At 36.9% G+C, this 20,498-nt stretch overlaps 1 protein-coding gene across 1 annotated transcript in view; it reads left to right on the plus strand.

Moving 5' to 3' along the window:
* LOC145267125 (aldehyde dehydrogenase, mitochondrial-like) overlaps nt 1-20,498 on the plus strand; it is a 134,529-nt gene that overhangs the window by 78,356 nt on the left and 35,675 nt on the right. The window contains exons 5-8 of the mRNA XM_080123162.1: nt 7,720-7,769; nt 9,548-9,609; nt 11,904-12,032; nt 13,640-13,753. Coding sequence (XP_079979288.1) covers nt 7,720-7,769; nt 9,548-9,609; nt 11,904-12,032; nt 13,640-13,753 — 355 coding nt within the window. The remainder of the gene's footprint in view (nt 1-7,719; nt 7,770-9,547; nt 9,610-11,903; nt 12,033-13,639; nt 13,754-20,498) is intronic.

Consider the following 20,498-nt stretch of genomic DNA (forward strand, 5'->3'; position numbering starts at 1 on the left):
AGGCCAATAGGCAACTCGAGCATCAACTCGACGATGAGAGTTCAAACGTGCACAGTATTCAAATTTGGGAAAGAGGATGGAACAACTTTCTCTTCTGCCTCTCTCTCACACTCTTTATCTTCTCTCTCTCTCTCACCCTGTTTCTCTTCTCTCTATATTAGCACTTATCAAGGCCAATAGGCAACTCGAGCATCAACTCGACGATGAGAGTTCAAACGTGCACAGTATTCAAATTTGGGAAAGAGGATGGAACAACTTTCTCTTCTGCCTCTCTCTCACACTCTTTATCTTCTCTCTCTCTCTCACCCTGTTTCTCTTCTCTCTATATTAGCACTTATCAAGGCCAATAGGCAACTCGAGCATCAACTCGACGATGAGAGTCCAAACGTGCACAGTATTCAAATTTGGGAAAGAGGATGGAACAACTTTCTATCCTGCCTCTCTCTCACACTCTTTATCTTCTCTCTCTCTCTCACCCTGTTTCTCTTCTCTCTATATTAGCACTTATCAAGGCCAATAGGCAACTCGAGCATCAACTCGACGATGAGAGTTCAAACGTGCACAGTATTCAAATTTGGGAAAGAGGATGGAACAACTTTCTCTTCTGCCTCTCTCTCACACTCTTTATCTTCTCTCTCTCTCACCCTGTTTCTCTTCTCTCTATATTAGCACTTATCAAGGCCAATAGGCAACTCGAGCATCAACTCGACGATGAGAGTTCAAACGTGCACAGTATTCAAATTTGGGAAAGAGGATGGAACAACTTTCTCTTCTGCCTCTCTCTCACACTCTTTATCTTCTCTCTCTCTCTCACCCTGTTTCTCTTCTCTCTATATTAGCACTTATCAAGGCCAATAGGCAACTCGAGCATCAACTCGACGATGAGAGTTCAAACGTGCACAGTATTCAAATTTGGGAAAGAGGATGGAACAACTTCCTCTTCTGCCTCTCTCTAACTCTCTTTATCTTCTCTCACTCTCTCACCCTGTTTCTCTTCTCTCTATATTAGCACTTATCAAGGCCAATATGCAACTTGAGGATCAACTCGACGATGAGAGTTCAAACGTGCACAGTATTCAAATTTGGGAAAGAGGATGGAACAACTTTCTCTACTGCCTCTCTCTCACACTCTTTATCTTCTCTCTCTCTCTCACCCTGTTTCTCTTCTCTCTATATTAGCACTTATCAAGGCCAATATGCAACTCGAGGATCAACTCGACGATGAGAGTTCAAACGTGCACAGTATTCAAATTTGGGAAAGAGGATGGAACAACTTTCTCTTCTGCCTGTCTCTCACACTCTTTATCTTCTCTCTCTTTCTCACCCTGTTTCTCTTCTCTCTATATTAGCACTTATCAAGGCCAATAGGCAACTAGAGGATCAACTCGACGATGAGAGTTCAAACGTACACAGTATCTAAATTTGGGAAAGAGGATGGAACAACTTTCTCTTCTGCCTCTCTCTCACACTCTTTATCTTCTCTCTCTCTTACCCTGTTTCTCTTCTCTCTATATTAGCACTTATCAAAGCCGATAGGCAACTCGAGGATCAACTCGACGATGAGAGTTCAAACGTGAACAGTAGTCAAATTTGGGAAAGAGGATGGAACAACTTTCTCTTCTGCCTCTCTCTCACACTCTTTATCTTCTCTCTCTCTCTCTCACCCTGAAAGATTCCTGTCCCCTAAGAATAAAACATATGTTCAATATCTGCTTTTGTTGTTTTCATTGTTTATACGGTCCCGGGCAACGCCGGGTAGCCCTGCTAGTCTATATATATAAAAGCCAAACGTCTGTGTGTATGTATGTTTGTTTGTAACGCTAAAACTTTTGAAAGACGGAACCAGACTTGACAAATTTGGTATCATATCGAAGCCCCATATCCCGGATGACAAATATCGAAATTTCACGTCAAACGGACCAGTAGAAAGGGGTGAACTTATCGTTTTTCCCCCAGGGGGGCCCCCAAAAAACCTGTCATTTTAATGCTTTTTATTACGTAATTCTTGAATGATCCAATGTAATTCATACGTAAAAAAAAAAACGCTTAGTCATGTCACGTGACGTGACGTCAACGTCCACTAATGGCGAACAATTGTAAATAACAAGTTCTTTCTACGATACTTTTGCAATTTCTCTTCTCCTTCGTTCTATATATTATTAAACTTCATGACAATGTCTCCAACGTAATTAACTGGTTAAAAATAGTATTTATACAAGATTTTTAACGAAAAATGTCAGGAAAAAATGTACAGGAATAAAAAAATTCAGCTTTCAAAATATTCGTCGATAATAAAACCGATCTTTATATTTACGCTAGCCATTTTGTATATTACCACGTGACCTCCTACCTCTTAAACTGGAGGGGGGGATCCACTTGAATCCAACAAAACCAGTAAATTTTTTTTCCTATTATATATACATTATTTTCTATAAAATTAAGTGTAGACTTTATAATTAAAACAAAAAATGTTATTCATACGTAAAAAAAAACGCTTAGTCATGTCACGTGACGTGACGTCAACATCCACTAATGGCGAACAATTGTAAATAACAACTTTTTTCACAAAACAAACACCGTCTTTCTCTTTTTTCTCTCTCTCTCTCTCTCTCTCTCACCCACTTACTCTTCCCTCTCTCTCACCCTCTTTCTCTTGACGTCACACCACTGTTAAACTGTGGGGGGGGGGAAGAGGCAGCTTCAAAACCAACAAAAACAGTGCACCCATTCCCAGGCATTATCTCCTATAGATGCACATTTTATTAGAACCGCTTGTGTCCTCTTTCCTAACTCTCTCTCTATCACCATATTTCTCTCACTCTCTTCTCTCTCTCTCTCTCTCACCCTGTTTCTCTTCTCTCTATATTAGCACTTATCAAGGCCAATAGGCAAATCGAGGATAGACTCGACGATGAGAGTTCAAACGTGCACAGTATTACAATTTGGAAAAGAGGATGGAACAACTTTCTCTTCTGCCTCTCTCTAACACTCTTTATCTTCTCTCTCTCTCACCCTGTTTCTCTTCTCTCTATATTAGCACTTATCAAGGCAAATAGTCAACTAGAGGATCAACTCGACTCACCATATTTCTCTCTCTCTCTCTCACTCTCTTCTCTCTCTCTCTCTAGACCTCTTTCTCTTCTCTTTCTCTCTCTCACCCTCTTTATCTACTCTCTCTCTCTCTCTCACCCTCTTTCCCTTCTATCTATATTAGCACTTATCAAGGCCAATAGGCAACTCGAGATTGAGAGTTCAAACGTGCACAGTAGTGAAATTTGGGAAAGAGGATGGAACAACTTTCTCTTCTGCCTCTCTCTCACACTATTTATCTTCTCTCTCTCTCTCTCCCTCTCTCTCTCTCACTCTGTTTCTCTTCTCTCTATATTAGCACTTATCAAGGCCAATAGGCAAATCGAGGATAGACTCGACGATGAGAGTTCAAACGTGCACAGTATTACAATTTGGAAAAGAGGATGGAACAACTTTCTCTTCTGCCTCTCTCTCAGACTATTTATCTTCTCTGTCTCTCTCGCTCTCTCTCTCACCCTGTTTCTCTTCTCTCTATATTAGCACTTATCAAGGCCAATAGGCAAATCGAGGATAGACTCGACGATGAGAGTGCAAACGTGCACAGTATTACAATTTGGAAAAGAGGATGGAACAACTTTCTCTTCTGCCTCTCTCTAACACTCTCTATCTTCTCTCTCTCTCACCCTGTTTCTCTTCTCTCTATATTAGCACTTATCAAGGCAAATAGGCAACTCGAGGATCAACTCGACTCACCATATTTCTCTCTCTCTCTCTCACTCTCTTCTCTCTCTCTCTCTCACTCTCTTCTCTCTCTCACTCTCTTCTCTCTCTCACTCTCTTCTCTCTCTCACTCTCTTCTCTCTCTCACTCTCTTCTCTCTCTCACTCTCTTCTCTCTCTCACTCTCTTCTCTCTCTCACTCTCTTCTCTCTCTCACTCTCTTCTCTCTCTCACTCTCTTCTCTCTCTCACTCTCTTCTCTCTCTCACTCTCTTCTCTCTCTCACTCTCTTCTCTCTCTCACTCTCTTCTCTCTCTCACTCTCTTCTCTCTCTCACTCTCTTCTCTCTCTCACTCTCTTCTCTCTCTCACTCTCTTCTCTCTCCCACTCTCTTCTCTCTATCTAGACCTCTTTCTCTTCTCTTTCTCTCTCTCACCCTCTTTATCTACTCTCTCTCTCACCCTCTTTCCCTTCTATCTATATTAGCACTTATCAAGGCCAATAGGCAACTCGAGATTGAGAGTTCAAACGTGCACAGTAGTGAAATTTGGGAAAGAGGATGGAACAACTTTCTCTTCTGCCTCTCTCTCACACTATTTATCTTCTCTCTCTCTCTCGCTCTCTCTCTCACTCTGTTTCTCTTCTCTCTATATTAGCACTTATCAAGGCCAATAGGCAAATTGAGGATAGACTCGACGATGAGAGTTCAAACGTGCACAGTATTACAATTTGGAAAAGAGGATGGAACAACTTTCTCTTCTGCCGCTCTCTAACACTCTTTATCTTCTCTCTCTCTCTCACCCTTTTTCTCTTCTCTCTTTCTCTCACCCTTTTTCTCTTCTCTCTATATTAGCACTTATCAAGGCAAATAGGCAACTCGAGGATCAACTCGACTCACCATATTTCTCTCTCTCTCACTCTCTTCTCTCTCTCTCTCTCTCTAGACCTCTTTCTCTTCTCTTTCCCTCTCTCACCCTCTTTATCTACTCTCTCTCTCTCACCCTGTTTCTCTTCTCTCTATATTAGCACTTATCAAGGCCAATAGGCAAATCGAGGATAGACTCGACGATGAGAGTTCAAACGTGCACAGTATTACAATTTGGAAAAGAGGATGGAACAACTTTCTCTTCTGCCTCTCTCTAACACTCTTTATCTTCTCTCTCTCTCACCCTGTTTCTCTTCTCTCTATATTAGCACTTATCAAGGCAAATAGGCAACTCGAGGATCAACTCGACTCACCATATTTCTCTCTCTCACTCTCTTCTCTCTCTCTCTCTCTATCTAGACCTCTTTCTCTTCTCTTTCTCTCTCTCACCCTCTTTATCTACTCTCTCTCTCTCACCCTCTTTCCCTTCTATCTATATTAGCACTTATCAAGGCCAATAGGCAACTCGAGATTGAGAGTTCAAACGTGCACAGTAGTGAAATTTGGGAAAGAGGATGGAACAACTTTCTCTTCTGCCTCTCTCTCAGACTATTTATCTTCTCTCTCTCTCTCGCTCTCTCTCTCTCCTACCCTGTTTCTCTTCTCTCTATATTAGCACTTATCAAGGCCAATAGGCAAATCGAGGATAGACTCGACGATGAGAGTTCAAACGTGCACAGTATTACAATTTGGAAAAGAGGATGGAACAACTTTCTCTTCTGCCTCTCTCTAACACTCTTTATCTTCTCTCTCTCTCACCCTGTTTCTCTTCTCTCTATATTAGCACTTATCAAGGCCAATAGGCAACTCGAGGATCAACTCGACGATGAGAGTTCAAACGTGCACAGTATTCAAATTTGGGAAAGAGGATGGAACAACTTTCTCTTCTGCCTCTCTCTCACACTCTTTATCTTCTCTCTCTCTACCCCTGTTTCTCTTTTCTCTATATTAGCACTTATCAAGGCCAATAGGCAACTCGAGGATCAACTCGACAATGAGAGTTCAAACGTGAACAGTAGTCAAATTTGGGAAAGAGGATGGAACAACTTTCTCTTCTGCCTCTCTCTCACACTCTTTATCTTTTCTCTCTCTCTCACCCTGAAAGATTCCTCTCCCCTAAGAATAAAACGTATGTTCAATATCTGCTTTTGTTTTTATATTGTTGTTACGGTCCCGGGCAACGCCGGGTAGCTCTGCTAGTCTATAATATAAATCTCACCTGTCTATTTAAATGTATGTATTTATGTATGTTTGTATGTCTGCCTAAAACTTTCGACAGAGGCAATGGACTTTCACAAGATCGGTATCGTTTTGAAGCTCAACCCTTCGGATGACATATCGAAAAATTGGCCAAAAACATTAATTCCTTCACCCTTAACTGGGCACTTTTCTACAAGGGGGAGTCACTTTTTTCATCAATATTTTCAAGTCATCATCCTCTTTTCGATTGACTAGCTTTAATTTAAAACTGTTACTTCTGGTTATTGTGATGGACGCAACAGCAAAGACATAATTTTAAAAAAATTTTTTATTTTTTTTATGTTCTTTGTTCTTCTTTGCGGTTCAAGCCTGCCTACTTACTACCACTTTTTTTTTTTTTTGCTCAACACACCTCCAAACACCCCAGCAACTTGTAAAAGATTAAAATCAAAACCGTGTCAGAATGAAAAAGTTAAAATAAAAAGTTAAACGTGTGTTGTATGAAGCAAAGTGTCATCTTTTCCAAAAGTGTAATTTTTAAATATTTTATTTTGAATCTTTTATAGTTGTAACATAGATTATGATATTACAAGTGAGTTTCACTTTTAATTTGTCATATATGTACTGATTTCACAAAAATTATTTTTGTTACTAAAAGAATTTTTTTTTTTCCAATCGAAATTTATATAAAAATTAAAGTTCAGATATCACCACAGCTTTCTATTTTACAAAATTATTTGTGTGCGTGAGGGGGGTGGGGTAAAAAATATGATTACATAATTTAAAAATAATATCTTATTAATCCTGGAAATTTAAAATGATTTTCTTAAAGATAAGGGTTAATGAGTATATGGTAGTCACTGGGACAATAGCATAGTAATCTGTTCCGTCTGCCTGCTTCCCACCGGACTACAACTTGGATGTCTTCAAGTCCAATGTTAACAAATTCCTAATGAACCGCCCCCCTTAAGTAAACACTTCATCAAATCTCCACACTAACGTAATGTACTTGCAATAACCCTTATCCCTGAGTGGCTTCCAGGCCTTGATAAGTGGTGATCACTGTAAAAAAAAAAAAGTTATGGAAATTTGGTCTGATTTGAGTATTTAAGAAGACAGTTTAACAAGAACTGTTTACGTTGGACTTGAAGACTAACATATTGTAGTCAACTGGAAAGTAGGCCAGCAGAACAGTTCCATGGATGGGCAGTTCTAGGAAAGAAGCTTTGTTCATGGAATCCACGTTTTGGTTTAGGCACAGATAGTGGGGGGAAACAATTGATAGTGGTTATTGCTGGATGAGTGTTTTTTGTGAAAGTTTGGCAAGGGAGAACTATAGATTGGAGCTCAGATGAGCATGTGCCATGAAAATAACGATAGAGCAAAGACATGCTTGCAATGTCCTTTTTGTGGGGAAAGATGTAGGTAAGAGAAAATAGCATCATCAACTCTTGTCTTGAACTCTGTCAAGGCAGGATAGGGTTCTTCGAGCAGCTCTTGCCCAAATGTGGCAACAGTACTCCATCCCAGGATGTACTTGACTCTTATACAGGTAGAGGATTGCATCTATTGGAGCAGTAGAATAATCCAACCATATTTATGGATAGCGTTTTTTGTCAATAAATTATAGCGGACAGATTCTGTTTCTTTAAATACTATTACTAAGTATTCGGCTTCATTTAATATTTTCATTAGATTTATTTTATTCAGATTTTTTATTCTTGTTAATGTGATGACCTTTTTATGGTTAATGGTAGTTTGGATAATTCTACAATATTTGTCTTGTAAGATAACAATTAAATGTAAAGTGAACAAAATGTTAACTTTTGAATATTGTTATCTGCAGGTATTATGCTGGCTGGGCTGACAAAAATCATGGTAAAACCATCCCTGTTGGTAAGTTAGAGCAGGAGTAACTTTTTTCTAGTAATAAGTGATATAGCATTGCATATAGCATAAGTGATATATTATAATTGCAGGAATGAGATTGCAATGTTTCATATGAAACTTCCATTAAAATCTTAGTTTTGGAGCAGATTTTGATATCTGATTTTGTTCAATTTCAAGAAAATCTTTATTAAATATTTTTTTGTCATTTTCTATTTATATTATTCAAGTTACTTTTGTCATCTTGGTTGCTATTTTCACATATCGGCTGGTGTAACTTACCTTCTTAAGAACCGTTAGTCATCCTTGACAGGATTTTGAACTCTGCTTGTGGTGCAATTAATAAAAGCGCTGTGTAACAGTCAGTTCCAAGTGATAGTCTTCTGGCATGTAATGGTATAGTTCTCACTTTGGGATGATGTAAATTTATATAGAAGTGATAGTATGTGTAATATCTTTGTATTAAAATTTCTATCTCCCCCCTCCCTCTATCTCTTTCTCCAGCAGCCTCTTTATTTTTTTCTTTTCCTCTTCTCTTTTTACCGTCTTTCTTTGTAAACCTTTTAGCATGTTTCCTTTCTTGTTTTACTCTGCTGAAAAACTAATTCAGATACTGGAGCAACCTTTTTCCAATATAATACTACATTTTCATATCTATTGCTTCGGAACAACTCCAAATAGAACAAAACAATAACATTCTTGAAATGTAATTGCACTCATTTCACCCCCCCCCCCCTTTCACAATATGTAGAGAAATTAAAAAGATTTTAAAATATATATGAAATAAAATAATTTTCAGATCATCTGCTTCAGCCATTTTCAGGACTGACTCCATATACTCCCTTAGCTTTAAAATAAATATGAAATAGTTAATTTTTACATCGTAAACTGCTTACTCAAAAATTTCTACCTAAATTTTGACTGATAGAACAAGAACAAAGGATATAACTATTGAGAATTGCCGATTCCAGTTAAGAATGTGTTCAGCGGTGAATTTAAATCAGTTCCTGCTATATTATGTTCCAGCTGAGTGCTTTGTTAACTCTTCATATTTTCAAACAAAAGCACATTTTCTTTTGTTTATTAAATGGTAAGATGAACATACAGAATAGTTAACAAAGCGGATCCCTTTCTGTTAAGAACGGCTTTCTAAATATTAAGAAGTCATTCTTAACATGGGGAAGAGGAAAGCTTTGTTAAACATTTCTTTTGAGCATTTTGTATTTTTAAACATTCCAATTATAATGAATATATTTGTAATAAAAATCTAATTCAAAATCTTCGATGAAATAAATAGCTTTTCACAATTATGTGTTGACCAAGATTTTTTTATGTGTAAAATACACAGGGTTCCACGGACGGGCAGTTTGCAATTCTCTGAATACTTTCTTAGCAGGAAGGAGCAATTCTTGAGTTTACGCCTGTGGACTAAATAGTTTGGATGTAACTTCTCTATAGGTTCCTGAATTCAATAACGATTTCCAAGTTTGCAAAGATGCATCCATTGTAGGTTCCATAGGCTGGAATATTGTTAACATAATAAAGATGAGAACAGTAATTCGAATAATTTAAATAATACAAAGTATCAAGTATCTTAGAAATCCTGTCACATTTGTTTTTATTTATTTATAGTTTTATATAGAGAGTAGGATTAATAAGTGTTTTCTCATATTTTTATCTTTCTTTTTGAATACAAAGAAGTAAAAAAAAAAAAAAAATTTTAAATACTAGAAAACAAAAAAAATCAATGAATTTGTTTATTCACCAATTTTATTCTTTTCCTTCAGGAGGAGATTACTTCACTTACACACGTCATGAACCAGTTGGTGTTTGTGGACAGATTATTCCTGTGAGTTTGTTATTCTTTTTATTTATTCTTCAAAATTTTCTTTTGAAATTTTTGTAAGTTTTTTTTTCTACTTTTCACAAATTTATAGAACCTTATAATTATTTATTTATATATATATATATGTATATATTTCCTCAAAACCTCTTACCTTGATGGAGGAGACTAAAACTTGCTGCTATGGTTTCAAATGATCTGAAATAACAACAGGGAGAGACGATTCCAAATATTTTGCATATGTTAAATCTCTGCTCTTTTGGAAATGGGTTACGATTATGAATATCTCCAGTATGAAATTTACTTGATTTATGAAAACCAAAGAATGGAAATATAAAATGAGAAATATTTGGAATCAAGTCTCTCCTTGCTGTTATTTCAGATCATTTGAAACTATAGCAGCAACTTTTAGTCTCCCTTTCATTAGGGCCAGAGGTTTTGGGGAAATATCAGATATTTTGTAATTCATATGCAAAACTAGGAAAACAAATGAAACATTTTATGGCTGTAAAAAGTGCCAAAAATAAGCTCTAGATGATGGATGATCTCCTTAATGTGAGACCTTAAGGGCAAGTGCCACATAGCCCACTACACAATTCAGGTCATTACCTTTCCAACGAGCCTTCATTTGTTAAATTCTGATCAATAGTCGCTGAGATTTGGAACTTATAAAATTGCCAAAAAAGGTGATATATATATACTGGTAGCCATATCGAATTGCTCATATATTTGGTTCTATGGGACGAAACTACATGAAAATTTGCAGGCTTTTGAAGATTATAATACTATTCTTTGGTTAACATTTTATGACACTTGGTAAAAAAGAATCTATAGTTTCAAAAAAGAATCTTTTATTTATTTATATATATATATATATATACATATATATATATATATATATATATATATTATTAGAGTGTTGTATTTATACAAGTATATCTGGTGACACATTTCAGAACATGTTTCAGTCATAGTTTAGCTCAACTTCCTCATGCCAAAAATAAAGGGAGTTCAAAGCTTATATATGAAGGCATAAAAAAGTGGATTCTTTTTTGGCTTTGGCTTATGATTGAAACATATTCCAAAACTAATATTCTAGTATTATTTCTGCAATGTTAAGCATGTTTTTATGCAGACAATGTTTTTGGCTTATCTTAAGAATAATACTTAAAAAATAAAAATTGATTTATTTACAAATATATTTAATCCTATAAAGAAAGTATCTTCCTTTTAGTGTTTGTGTATAGACACTATTATCTTCTCCCCTTCACGAATTAAAAACACAAAAATTTGGTGCTCGTACATAGCTATGTTTATATGGTGTTTGTTCAAAAAAATATGAACGTTTTTTATGGAACTTGCTTCGAAGTGTGAAACCACTTAATGTAAGGAGGTAAAAAGAATGAAAGATTATCACAAAGACAGGATACCTATTGACCTAAGTCTTTGAAAGGCCAAAGTTACAGGTAGGAGGAAAACAGTCAGCAAAAAAAAGTTTCACAAGCCTGGAATACTTGGAAAGATGCTACCAGAATAAGATGTATTACAAGAAAGTGTCAAAACAGCGAATTGATAGACCACTAGACAGTCAAATGATAAAGAAAGCTGGAAATAGATGTAACAATTCTGAGGAGGCTTTATAAAAAAAGCCTGAGACTAGCAACCTCACGTCTGTGTGAGAGAGAGGTTGCAGAGAAGAAAGGGTGGAGTCAATAAAATTAGATACATTTCTACACATTATTAAGAAGCCTCAAACGGGACAGATATGACAACAGTGCTTCACACATTATCTAATAGTAAATTTGTAGAGATAGAGAATAGCTTCAGGTGTGAGAAAGTGTTTAGAGAAAACTGATTTTACGAGAAACAGAAAGAGCAATGGATGAACTACAAGGATGGCTCTCAACTGAAGAGTAATGGTCGACATACTTAATAAGGTCAGAAATAAAACAGAAATAAAAAGAAATACTATTTTACATAAAGAAACACCTACCTTACTCGATTGCATTGATGTTATAAGAGAAACGTAAGAAACCCGACTGATTTCTCATTGAAAGCAGAGCAATGCATAAGAATTTCAGAAAGAGACGCCTATAATTGAGACATGAGCTTGGTCTTAACAGGATTAAAGTTTAGATGTTGATTTCTGTTTATTACTTATTGTTCCAATCTAGCATATATTATTTAATCGCAGAATACAGTTTAAATTTTTATAAATTTAAGTTCCTTCTATACTCCGTGCAGAGGAGCTACAAAGATACTAAACTTAAGTTACTGATATTTTTTTTTTTCTTCTTCAGTGGAATTTTCCGCTACTCATGCAAGCCTGGAAACTTGGACCTGCTCTTACGATGGGGAACACTGTTGTAATGAAGACAGCCGAACAAACACCTTTGTCAGCTTTATATATTGCAGAACTAGCTCGTGAGGTAAGTTTGATATTTTCAGAATTTATGAGTGACTTGTCTGTTAATAATTGAGGAGTAAAATTACTGGTGTTTGATTTATTACAGGATGGAACGATAAATTTGTAGCCCTAAAGAAAATACTACAGCTTTATTTTAAAACTTATTGAAAAAAATCAATTCTGGTAACTTGATTATGTAGTGGAGCTGACATCTATTCAATGTAGCCACCCTCAGCCTCAATCACTGCCTCGATACAAGTCCGGAACTAGAAACCTGCCTTTTTCACAAGTGCCAGTGGGAGCTCGGCGAATACTCATGGCAGCGATCAAGCTGACTTTGGTGTTGTGAGAGGTCATGTTGGTGATATTCTCAATGTATAACCAAACAAAGTAGTCCAGCAGGTTCAGACCTTGGGAGAATGGGACAGTGAGAGGAGGATACAAAGACGTAGCTTCCTTCTGAAGTCAAGCCCGAGTTTCTTTGGACTTGTGAGCCGGTGCTGAGTCCTGCTGCCATACCTAGGGTTTGCCAGCAGCTACCTGATTGTACTACGGGATCACCACACACTTTAGCACATCCAAATACACTTTGGTGTTGACTTTCAAGCCGACTTCAAAGATGTAAGTAGCATGATATGGCCCTCACTTGAAACCACAGCAAAGACCATAACTGTGGCCAGAAACTTCGTTGGACTCGAGCATTGAACCATCCATTTGCATTTTAAGGGTGCTGGCGATGGTTCTGTTGTCATATGTTGGAAATGGAATCATGTCGTCTTTTCTAGGGCGGCAATTTTATCATTCCACCCTGTATTAAATAAACAATTATTTATTTTATCGGAATGAGTATGTAGAAAATGGACAAAGAGGAAACTGAGACTCTGAGATCACTAACTTTGCCAATGAGACACGTTAAATAAAGGTGCCTTATAAATGATGTCTGTTTTCTTTGAGACAATTCACAAGATTTGATGTGGTTGCTGCTGCCTTTTGATCAAAACTTGTATTTATATAAAAAATTGACTTGGAGAAAAATGAGTTTCTTACAGGACACTCAACTCTAGATAGAAAGTTAAGTTGATGTCGCTTTCAACAACTCTGTCAATGAGACTGGTTGACTGAAAGTTCAATTTGTGAAGATAACTTGAATCCCTGCTTTTTGAATGATATGACTGTTTTATTTATTTATTTTTTTATTTTTTTTTTACACCCAACCAAGATATGGATTAATAAAAAGAAAACATGAAAAAAGTAGATATTCACAAAGGAGGGATCTGAATGATTTGTACAAATTCAACTTTTCTTTTAATTCTAGTCTTTTTGGCCGAGTTGGTTAAAATGACTTCAGTTAAAAACAGACCCATTCTATAGGCACATGTTTGAATTTAGTATAAGCCTCATTTTTTCTGTTTCCAGCCCAATACAATAAAATAACCACTTAATAGTATTGTCCACACAAACATGAATGTCTATCAAAATGTTAAACGGAAATTAATTTAATTTGTTTATTTAATTATAACTTATATATTTGCACATTGCCTTTAAAACTATCATTTTTGATGCATACATTCTTTTAATTTTAATTGTATTTCTATCTGACATTAAAATCTTTTTATTTAATACTTTCAGGCTGGCTATCCTCCAGGAGTGCTCAATATTGTAAATGGTTATGGCCCAACTGCTGGTGCAGCTCTGGCCCAACATATGGATGTTGATAAGTTGGCTTTCACTGGATCCACAGAGGTATTTGCATGAGAAGTTCATTGAGAAACACGATACTGTGTTTTCTTGTGTGTGTGTGTGTGTGTGTGTGTATATATATATATATATATATATATATATATATATATATATATATATATATATTTTCACCTCAAACAAGGTACAGTGCCACTTTGATATAGGGGCTATATGGGACATAAGTTGCAGGGACACTATGTAGGTAGTTGAGCAGCAAAATGAACTTCTGCATGTTAGTACAGTTGGAAGCAGGAACTCAGAAAGGAATTCAACAGTCTAGCAGTTCTGGGGAAAAACTATTAGAGGAGAAGGCTTTCTGACATCTGGAGATCCCTACTGTATAGGGGTGGGATTTTGTTGTTTTTCGGGGGTATTTACATAGAGGTGGGGACAAGGGCTTGCAGTTCGTTGAAGCATCTACCATTAAAATACTTGTAAAACAAGCAGAGGGATGCAACATTTCGTTGATGGAATAGAGGTTGAAGCTTAGACGACAGTTCAGGACCTATTAGCTTGGCGACTCTTTTAAACCCTGTAGTGAGACGAGTAGCAAATGCACCAGTCCAAATGTGACAATAAAAATACTCCATACATGGACGAATGGTGACCTTTTAAAGATACAGGATACTTTCAGGCGTTAGTAACATTCTAATACGGTAGAGAGACCCCACTTTTCTTGCAGCAGCCTTGGCAATTCCCTTGATGTATCTGTTCCAACTCAGAGGGGGCTGGTGCTACCAGATCAGGCTGTCTACTGGCTTCCTGAGACGAAAAGCACCTACATCGATTTTCTGTTTTTGTTTTCTATTTCACCTTTTGTAAAACTTAATTATGTTCTGCAAAAATAAAAACAAAAATAACAGCCCCCATTCCCCCCCCCTTCCACTCTTTTCTTTTTCTATCCTTACTACTCAACCCCGTCGGTGGGGCATAAGAATACACCGACTACCCTCCTGCAGAGAGTAAAAACCTCTCAATGGAGCCACCTGTTGGCCGTGAGTGGCGACCCGTAATGCCTAGGAAAGGGATCCTGGTGGCTGAATAATTGATACCTAGGGAAAACAAAGGTATCAGTGGCAACACTCCACTTTGGCCTCGTACTGGGCCAGACGGGCGGTTGGACGGGCCCGATCCAATCAATCGGCTGGTCACGTCAAGCTCTAAACCTGACTAACATAACAAGAAAATCCACTCGTACTCTCCACCTTTTTACAATAAACAGATTTAGAAAGCGGTGGCTCATGGGTCAATCGACTTGCTGGACAAATGGACTTTTCACAGCTGAAAAACAAATATTCTTACTAAAAAGAGGCTTTTGAAAAAAATTTTTTAGTAAAAATGGACGAACTACAGATGCTTAGGTCTACCAACGAGACGAGTATACCTCCCGTGTATCCCTGTTGCTGTTGGGGCGAATGGGCCCCCCCCCCAACACCTCCCATATAGGGCTCCGAGGTGGGTGGGGAGCACTAGAGAAGAAAAATTACGAACTACAAAAATGGCCCACTATAAGCCTCAAAAGAAGTCATTCAGAAGTTTCTGATCTAACCAGCTCAGATTCAGAAACTGAAATAAACAAACAAACCTTCCCGAGATTTTTTGTAATAGAAACAATTGAAGGAGAACAAATAACAAAAATGTCTCCTTTCAAAATAGAAAGGATACTATCAAAAGAAATCAAACCAAAAACTGTAAAAAAACAAAAAAATGGCACACTGTTAATCGAAATAACAAACCAGAAACAAGCAATCGAAATTAAAAAATGGAAACATTTCGATAATCGAAAAATAAAAACCTACCCCCATAGAACATTGAACACTAGCAAAGGTGTAATCAGGTGCCCCGAATTAGCCCTGTGCCCCTTAGAAGAAGCAAAAAATAATCTTAAAAATCAAAACGTCATTGATATCAAAAGAATTCAGACAAAAACAAGATCCGGCGAAATCATAAACACAAACACTTACATATTAACATTTGATACTCCTCAAATACCTAACAACATAAAAATAGGATATGAAAAAATAAATACTGAAATTTATATACTAAGCCCATTCAGGTGTCACAATTGTCATCGATACGGGCACCATAAAGATCGATGTACACGACCACCAACTTGCATGAGATGCGGAGACAAAGAAACACATATTGATTGTCAAAATGCACCAAAATGCGTCAATTACCATCAAAATCATAGCGCAAACTCAAAAGAATGCGAAAAATGGAAAAAAGAAAAAGAAACTCTCAGAATAAAATACACTAAAAACATAAGCTTTCAAGAAGCCCGTAAACTAGCAGAAAACACAAAATACTCTGAGATAACAAAAAGAAATACACAGCCTAACTTTGAACCAAATAATACAACAAAAACAAATCCTTCAAACATCCAAATTGAAATATTCATGAAATTACTCAATGAAATGAGAGAACTAATAGAAGACTTCAAAAAAACTATGAAACAAACCATCACAGAAAGTAAAGATTTTTTAAAGAATATAACCGAAATAAAACAAAGTCCCCAAACTAAAACTCTACCACAAAAACCTATTAAACTCCAAACAGCATCCCTAGAAACAAGCCTTACGACAGAAAAAATTAAGAAAAATAAACAGACCCCAAAAGAACCCCACAAGATAGATACCAATAAAAGCAAAATAAACAGATCCCGCTCATCCTCTAGATCAGGATTTCATCACCCACCGCGACCCCATTCGCGATCTGAAACCCGAAACACCCAAACTAACATCGAAACTATGGACGTAGACATAAACACCAACAGTCCAAAACCAGAAAAGACAAAAGCAGAAGATAAACACACAATATCTGGAAAGACGGAAACAGAACGGGAAAATACAAATCCTCTTTCCACAAACCAAAACAAACAAAAAACAGAAATAATATTAAACGAAAATAAATTCGAACTGATTGAAATGGAGAGTCACAAGAAAAAATCTAGCTTCAAAAACAGAACTGATCAGGAGGAGAAAATGGAAACTGAGGAACCAAGCAGTTTAAGTAAACACAAAACAAAAACCACTCAAAACCCAACACATCAATAGAAAACTAGATATAAAAACCTAAACAAAAACCAAAAAAAAAAAAAAAAAAAAGGTAGAAGACAAACACCTCCAGACAAATAAAATGGCAGGAAGCAATAAAACTCAAACTATCATCCAATGGAATTGCCGAGGTATTAAACCAAACTTTAACGAACTCCTTATACTAACTTCCCTATACAACCTAGCAGTCATCTGTCTACAAGAGACATTCCTACAACACAATAACTACCTAAAAATAAAAAACTACGAACAGTATCATTATATCCATGATACAGGCTTACGAGCCAATGGAGGCACATCAATTCTAGTAAGAAACGACATTCTAAAGAGCAAACTCACTGTCCAAACCAATCTTCAGGCAGTCGCAGCTCAGGTCACACTCCAAAAAACCTCTCACAATTTGTTCTCTATACATACCCCCTAATGAACCAATAAATAATACTGAATTAGAAAACCTAATCAAACAATTACCCTCACCTTTCATCCTTCTAGGAGACTTCAACAGCCATAGCACACTATGGGGATGCAAAACAACCAACTCCAAAGGAAACAAAATCGAACAATTTATAAACAACAACATATGCCTTCTCAACAAAAAAGAACCCACCTACATAAATCCAACAAATTGTACAACCAGTGCCATTGATCTAACCATGTGTGACCCATCAAGTTTTCTGGATTATACATGGAAAACTTATGACGATCCCTGTGGAAGCGATCATTTTCTCATCATAATAGACAACAATAGTACTATCGAAAACAACATACCAAGATGGAATATGAACAAAGCAGACTGGATGAAATTCAAACAGTTATGCTTGCAACAATTAATAGAACATAAAGTTCAATCAATGGAAGACTTTTCTCGAACTCTAATTCTAATAGCTAAAGAATGTATCCCCAAAACTGCCCTCCAAATAAAAAGAACAAACCCTGGTTCAACCAAGAATGCAAAACCGCCATAAGAAAAAGGCAGCCTTAAGAAAATTCAAAAAGCAACCCATAACCAGTAACCTCATAGAATATAAGCGACTAAGAGCAAAAGCACGTAAAACAATAAAGGAATCAAAACAAATTTGCTGGCAACAATTCGTCAATCAAATCAATACCTCTACCAAATCTAGTACTATCTGGAAAATGATTAGAAAAATCTCCGGGAAAGATAACCCCACCCCAAATAAACACCTCCTCACTAAAAACAACAAAATAACTGAAAACAAAGATATAGCTGATACACTAGCCCAAATTTTCACTGACAATTCATCATCGAAACAATACAAAAAACAATTTCAAACACTAAAGGAAAATCAGGAAAAATATAAAATAAACTTTGACTCTAATAACCAAGAACCCTACAACGAAACCTTCTCACTAGATGAACTTAAAGATGCCATAGATAAATCTCACAACTCAGCAGTGGGACCGGATGAGATTCACTAAAAAATATACCTCCTGAATCACTTGAACTTCTCCTACAAATGTTCAACAAAATATGGATAAGGAAAGAATTCCCCAAAATATGGAAACAAGCCACAATAATTCCCATAGCAAAACCGGGAAAAGATACATCAAATCCAGAAAATTACCAACCTATTGCTCTAACAAGTTGCTTATGCAAAACCATGGAAAGAATGATCAACTTCCGTTTAATATGGTACCTAGAAACTAACAGTATCATTTCAAAAAAGCAATGTGGCTACCAAAAAAATCGTGGATGCATTGATCATATCATCAACCTAGAAACATATATCAGGGAAGCTTTCATTAAAAAACAGCATGTAACCACCATATTTTTTGACCTAGAGAAGGCTTATGACACCACATGGAAATATGGCATAATTAAAGATCTCCACCATATAGGATTGAAAGGCCGATTACCCAATTTCATCAAAAACTTTTTAACAGACAGAACCTTTAAAGTTCGCATAGGATCAACTCTGTCAAACTCGCACCTCAAGGAAGCATTTTATCTACTACCCTCTTCAACATAAAAATCAATAATATAATAAAAGAACTCTCCCCTGACATATACAGCTCCTTATACGTGGATGATTGCTCTATCAGCTATGCATCCAAATACATCCATACTTTAGAAAAAAAACTCCAAGACAACATAAATAAAATAAATAAATGGGCAACTTAAAATGGCTTTAAATTCTCAAAAACCAAATCCAAATGCATCCACTTCTGTAATAAACGAAAACTCCATAACTACCTATCTCTACAAATCGAAGGGGAAAAAATCCCTTTTGTAAAAGAATATAAATATCTAGGAACCATCTTTGATCAAAAACTCACCTTCAAACCACACATAAACTATATAAAAAACAAATGCAGCAAAGCACTACAAATCCTGCGAATCCTAGCTCACACCGACTGGGGAGCCGACAAAGAAACTCTTCTCAGAATACACAGAACACTAATCAGATCCAAACTAGACTACAGCTGCTACATATACCAATCTGCCAGAAAATCGTATTTGAAAACACTCTACCCAATATATCACGCCGGACTAAGGTTAGCACTAGGGGCTTTTCAAACCTCTCCTGTAGAAAGCCTTTATGCAGAGGCACACGAAACTCCTCCAGATCTTAGATGCATCAATCTAGCCCTAAGATACTATACTAAACTAATTGCAAACCCTACCAATCCTGCACATAACAGCACCCTAAAACCAAATTGTGAAAACCTCTTCAACCAAAACAAAAAAAAAAAAAAAAAAAAAAAAACTGGTGCTACCAGATCAGGCTGCCCTGTGGCTTCCTGAGACGAAATGCACCTACATTGACGTTTTTTTGTTTTCTGATCTTTTTTGTAAAACTTAATTATGTTCTGCAAAACCAAAAACAAAAACAACAGCCTATTCCCCCCACCCCTTTTTATTTTATTTTTTCCTACCTTACTCCCGGTCCTGGATATGACCTTAAACTACATCCGATGGTGAGGTCCGGCTTACGGGCTTGGGGAGTGTGGAGCCACCTCTTAATTGCCATTGCTCCCAGGTCCACCCTGACCCGGAGTGGTAGTACCTGTTAGGGTCCCAACTATGGGTTAAATACAAACAGATTTTAAAAAGGAAAAGAGACAACAAAAAAAAGAAAGAAAAAGAAAACAAATATATTCTATTAAATTATCTATCTATTTATTTATTTATTTTTTTTGCCCTGTCGGTAGGGCATGAGAACAAACCGACTGCCCCCCTGCAGAGGGTAAAAATCCCTCAATGGGGCAACCAGTTAGCCGTGGGTTGCTACCCGTAAAGTCTTAGGACGTGATCCTGGTGATTGAGCGAACCTAAACTAGGATACATAGAAGTTTAGGCACCGCAACACATTACTTTGGCCCTTACTTCGATTAGACGGGCGGTCGGAGAGGCCCGATCCGACCAATCGGCCAGTCACGCCAAGCCCCACCATATATTGCCCATTCCAAAAACTCACTACTAATACAACACATCCCCCCTCTCCCACAAATAACCCTACTCCCTAATATATGATGGAAAGCGGTGGCTGAGGGTCAATCGATTAGGTGTGAATATCGATGACGAGGCTGTAAACCCCTTAAGATTGCTACAGATCCCATAGCAATATCAAGAGAGAACAGATAATCATTATGATACCACCAAAGTCGGTTATATCATCATTGTATCCCTGTAGAGGCTGGGCGAATGGTTTCCCCCCAGGCTCTTCCCA

Source organism: Euprymna scolopes, chromosome 4, assembly GCF_053919585.1.
Source record: "Euprymna scolopes isolate OS-2025 chromosome 4, ASM5391958v1, whole genome shotgun sequence".
Lineage (NCBI taxonomy): Eukaryota > Metazoa > Mollusca > Cephalopoda > Sepiida > Sepiolidae > Euprymna > Euprymna scolopes.